We start from the raw sequence: 5,420 nt of genomic DNA, 5'->3' as shown, positions 1-5,420 counted from the left end.
TGCCTGTACCCTCACCCCCTGCGCCCCTCATTAGCTGGGAGCCCTGGGCCAAGCAGGGTCCCGAAGTGCCTCCCTCCAACCCTCTTGGCTGTAACATTCCCTTCCTGCACTTTCATAACCAAGCCCCCACAACACCCTCCATAACTAAATCCCACCAAAGTCACTATTTGGGGGAGAGAGGATTTTTCCCCTTGGGCTCATCCTGATTCACTGCCGGGGTGTTGCAGGGTTGTTGCTACTGCGGGACCCCTCCATGTGCCACCCGCTGCAGTGACACCCACCGGGGACCCCACATCGCTCCAGCTTTGGGCTTTTTCTATGGACATTCTCTGATTCTGTAAGTTTTGGGGCAGCAATGGTTCAGTAGGGCAGTTTCCTTCATATCCCGCCGCACCCCCCCCCGTTCCCCCCCGCGCCAATCACTTCTGCTGGGATAACCCCTTTGCCTATAAATCTCCTCTCCCACCTCCAAAATAAAAAACCTTCCAGGCCTCTCACAGGCGCTGACCTAAATCTGGTTTCTCCATCGTAACCTCAGTTTTACCGCAATTAATTTTTTTCTGCTGGTCACAAGATAATTCCTGACGCCAGAAAGTCTGGAGGTCAGATGAGAAGCGGATTGAGGAAAAGGGCGGCACTAATTTCCTTAAAACAGGGAGGTTGGGAGGTGAGAAACCCCACCGTCCTATCTAAAAATAGGGGGAATTCACTGGGAAGGGGAGTGGGACAGTTTGGAGGTGCTAGGGTGTTGAGGGGGTTAGGGGGGGATAATCCCCAAGAGGTTTGGGGGTCTGGCCATGGGGATGGGGACCTGCCCCGTCGGGCCATCAAGGTTCAATCTGGGGGCTGAGGGGGTGAGGTAGAGGGGTTTAAAACTTCATTAATGTGTAGGGGTGGAGTTTGCTGCTTTATTGACACTCGGAGGCGGGGTTTAGGGCTTCGTTTACATAAAAGGGAAGCGATTAATAGTTATTTTACATAAAAGGGGGTTGTGTTGTTCAAAATTTGCATGTAGTGGGCGCGGTCAAGTGGCGCAGTCTATATAAAGGCGGCGCGCGTGCTTCTCCCTCTCCGATCTGCCGGCGAAATACGAAAGTTGGGGGTCCAGGACGTGAGAGTCAAAGCTTTTAGGGCTACCGTCTTTGGCCGTCTGGTGCTCGAAGGTCCCAGCAAAACCCCCGCTGCCGCGACAGCCCCTGAGGCTCCTAGGTATCCCCCCGTCCTGCATCTCTAGACCTGCTCTGAGCCCACCATGAAAGCCATCAGTCCGGTGCGCTCCGTCCGGAGCTGCTACGAGGCCGTTTGCTGCCTCTCGGAGCAGAGTTTAGCCATTGCCCGTGGCAGCCACAACAAGAGCCCGGCCTTGGAAGAGCCCATGAACTTGCTCTACGATATGAACGACTGCTATTCCAAGTTGCGGGAGCTGGTGCCGGGCATCCCTCAAGGCACCAAGGTGAGCCAGGTGGAGATCCTGCAGCACGTCATAGATTACATCTTCGACCTCCAGATTGTGCTGGAGGAGGGGTCCAAGGGCCGCGACCCCTCCTCCGAGGCCACCCTACTCTCCCTTAAGGTAAGGGTCGCTTCGGACTGGGGGCTAGGTATATCGATTTGGGGAGAGAGGATCTGTTAGGTTGGAGGTTATAACAAGTCGGGACGGGGGTGGTCCTGGGTCCCCGAGTGTGTGGGTGGGTCATGGCACGGTGGGGAATGGGGAGGAGTGGGTGGGGAGAAGGGGGGACCACCAGCTGCCGGGGTGATCTTAAGCCCCGTCCCTTCTCTCTGCAGGCGGCTGAACTCGCCTCAGAACTCCGCACCAAAGACGAGAGAAGTTTGTGTCACTAACGCCACCTCCACCAGGTGAGTGTCGCCTCCAATCACCACCGCCACCACCATCCGCAGCCCAGTTCTCCCCATATGCCTTCAACCCAGGTGGCGTCCAGGGGCCACCTCCCGCCCCCCAGCATCAAAATCCCCAGCGGACCGATCCCCAGCAACCCATGCTCCCCTCTCCCTAATTTCCCCTCGCCCCAATTTTTCACCACCCCAACCCAGCACCGATACCGATCCAAATAACGCAGACCAGTGCTCCCCCTTTCTGCAGACGCCCCCCGAGTCTCCCGCCTAAACCCCAGTCCCCACCAGCACCAACCCATCCCCAGCCGGGAGCCAGATACAGTCCCCGAGGAACTTGGTTTCCTGGCTCCCACCCCCTCTTCCCAAATTTCCATCCCCAACTCCACTTACCGCCGCACTAATTACCGCTATTATTTTTTTATCCTCCCTCCCCCTCTGTTCTCTCACCTCCCTGTGCCAATTAGCAAACAGGCAGCGAGTGTCGGTTCCTGGTTCGTTATCAGCCGGAGGTAAATAGCAGTTTCCTCCGTGGCGCCGGGCTGTCTGCGACCTGCCGGCCCCGGCATCGCCTCGCCCAGACACCGCGAGTGGGGAGCGGCTGGTTCCGAACCCCCCAGCCTTCCACCGCCAGCATCCCACCCACGGAGCTCAGCATCCCAGCTTGGGACCCGAATTCACATGAGATATTTTTAACGATAGACTGATGATGAAGCGGAGGTTGTCTGTATATTTTTGGATTATAGCAGCGAGTCCTTTTTTTTAAAGGTCTTTAATGGGATGGCGGGGTGGGGATTAGGGGGCTTTGGGGAGGGGGGGGAATAAACATCCTTGAGTATGAACTAAACTCTCTGGGGCTGTGGCCTCGTGTATTGTGGAGCTCTATACTAGAGTATAACTTTTTGTACCTTTTGTGCAGGAAGGTGATTTTCTGCGAATATGCCTTGTACTTGCTTTATAAACTTTTTATAAAAGTTATCATTTTTGCATAATAAAAACCAGATAATTTTGATTGGTTTTTCTCCTTCATCGCTTCGATGGAGGGAGCTGGGGTGTACCTCTGGGTGGGAAAACCCCCTGGGGGGGTGGGAGCCTCCCAAACTTTGATGGGAACTTCTAGGGTTACTGTAGGAATCTCCATAATTGTGTAATAGTGTTGAAATGTCAGCTCAGGTATGGGAGGAATTAACCCTGGGCTGCCAGCTCCTGGCCGGGGTGGCTGCCAGCTATTTTGAGTGCTGCTGTGCTTACCTGATACTGAAGGAGTGAAGATGGTGCTGAGCCCTGGGGACCCATCAAGAGGTGTAGCTGGAAGGACTCCAGCTTTTTTTCCACTTTTAGGCATGTGAAAATGGGCTGATAGGTGCCCTGATGCTGGATTTGAGCTTCTATTGGGCTAGAAGGGGTGATGCTGCTCCCCCAGAATATACCCCATATGGATAGAGGAGTTTTTGGACTGCTTTTGCTGCCCCAGGTAGTATTGAGAGAGCAACCCTGCTTGGCCCAATCTCCTCTGGGTCAACACTGCAGGGAAGAGGTGTTGGGAGCAAAAATGCTTTTCCCTCCCCTTGGGTAATGCTGTGGTTTCCCTTTGGCCCGGGAGCAGAACAGATGTGACCCTGGGCTGGCTCAGCTGTGGAGCTGGATCATGTTCCCTGGGGAAGGTGCTGGCCTGCCTACGATGAAGTTAAATTGACTTCACCCCCACCTGTAGCACCGTCATCTTTATTCCCTGTGCTAGGCTCTGGTTTTGCTGCTGTGGGCTTAGCCAGTCATGATGTGGATCCTGCCCTGTGGCATTGGGGTGTCCCCCAGGGTGCTCCAGCATCTGGGGTGCATCAAGGGTCTCAGAGCACAGAGTGATACAACGCTTCACACACACACACTGGCTTCAGCCTCTATCCCAATGGGAGAACAGGAGTTTGGGGTGCAGCTGGCACCTGCCAAACACTCCTTGTCCATGGGCATTTCCACAGAGAAAAGCAGGACGCGGAGCTTCCAAAAAGCACCACCTGGTCCAACTGGATCACCAGCCCCTGGGAACTTTCCTCCCTCCTCCAGCTTGATGTCCCCAGGGCCGGTGTCCTCCTGCACCTCTGGGTGGGGTAGGATGCGGTGACATGGGCTGTCCGGGCATGGTGAGACGCAGGTGAAGGTGTCCATCCAGAAAGCACTGCATCTGGGAACAGAGCTGCTGTTATGCTCACAGCAAAAAATTAGCTTTTGCCATCTCCACTGGTTTTTAGCTCTGGAGGAAAAGGCAAGGGGTGGGTTAGGGGTGAGTGTCCGCACTTTCACCCCAGTGTCATGATCCTCCAGCTGTGCCAGTGCTGATGTGCCAAAGGGATTTAAGAGGATGGATGGGAAAAGCATCCTGGGCACAAGCCAGGGGACAGGGATGAGTCTTGGTACCTGGAAAGTGGAGCTTCTTGCAGTGTGAGCACTCCATCCCAGGTCCTAATGGGTCCCTCATCAGAGATGATGGTGGTGGAAATCCTGGAGTCCTGGGAGCATTAGTGAGCCTACTTTGGGGCTGGGATTACTTGGAGAAGTGGGGCTAGGCACTGATGCCGTGGGAGAAACCAGTCCTGCTGGGGCTTTTTGGATGGAAACGACACTGGGGAGGTGGAGGGGGACTGCAGCTCCCGGAGATTGGAGGTGGCCCCTGCCGCTGTCCCCTCCCCGGCATCAGGGCAGGGGATTCCCGAGGCCAGGGGCTGTGGGGGTTCGGCAGGGTGTATGTTCGGCTCTAGCTCCCAAGAAGCCTCCCAGGGCCGTTACCTCCTCCCCCGTGGGGGATGGATCCCGGCGCCTTGCCCGGAACAGCCACCGCGACATTCCCAGACTCTGGCACAAGCCGTGTTCAGACCCCACTGGCTCCCTGGACTGGGCTGTCAGTTGCCAGAGCTTTCTTTGAAACGCCTCTAAATTAAGGAGAAAAAAAAAAAAAAAAAAAAAAAAAAAAAAAAAAAAGAAAAAAGGAAGCCCCCCACAACTAAAAATAACTGCTGGGACCTGGATTTACATCGGGGAGTTGATGGGATGATTTACCCCGGGGGACAGATAGGATTTACCTCGGGGAGAAGATTTACCCCATGCAGCAGATTTATCTTGGCTGTTGTGGGATGCCGACTCTTTCCTGGAAAACCCTGATTAAAAAAAAAAAAAAAATTAAATAGAAAACGGGAAAAACACGCAGCTAAAAATAGCCGCAGGGGCCGAGATTTACCTCGGGGAGAACAGCTGGAACGAGAAAAATGCTCCTGGCCGAGTAAGGCCGGCGTTACTTTTACCACCCCAGCTACACTGCAGGGGTGCAGAAAAGAGGGTGAGGAGGGCAAAAACTAATACCGGGGGACGGGGAGGGAGTGGTGAGGGTCGAGCGCGGCCCCGCCGCGGTGCCGGTGGCCCGTGATCCGGCTCGTTCGCCTCTTGGCAAGCGCCGGAGTCTGATGCAATCGCTGCGCTGACGGAGGCGGCGGTTCCCACCTGTATTTGCCATTGTGTGCCCGGAGCTGTTTGCAGGTGTTTGCTGGCGCCGCGCTGTCTGAGCCGCACTTCCCTCC

General features: G+C 55.2%; 1 protein-coding gene across 1 annotated transcript; it reads left to right on the top strand.

Moving 5' to 3' along the window:
• Positions 1-1,064: 1,064 nt before the first annotated feature.
• ID3 (inhibitor of DNA binding 3) lies at positions 1,065-2,635 on the top strand. Its single transcript, XM_084222588.1, has 3 exons — positions 1,065-1,573; positions 1,789-1,860; positions 2,322-2,635. The coding sequence occupies exons 1-2, from the start codon at positions 1,253-1,255 to the stop codon at positions 1,843-1,845; spliced, it is 378 nt and encodes a 125-aa protein (XP_084078714.1). The 5' UTR covers positions 1,065-1,252; the 3' UTR covers positions 1,846-1,860; positions 2,322-2,635.
• Positions 2,636-5,420: the final 2,785 nt, after the last annotated feature.

Source organism: Fringilla coelebs (genome assembly GCF_963513975.1).
Source record: "Fringilla coelebs genome assembly, chromosome: 28".
In the NCBI taxonomy this organism is placed as follows: Eukaryota; Metazoa; Chordata; class Aves; order Passeriformes; family Fringillidae; genus Fringilla; species Fringilla coelebs.
Note: the sequence above shows the minus strand (reverse complement) of the source record. Positions and strands in the feature narration are given on the sequence as shown.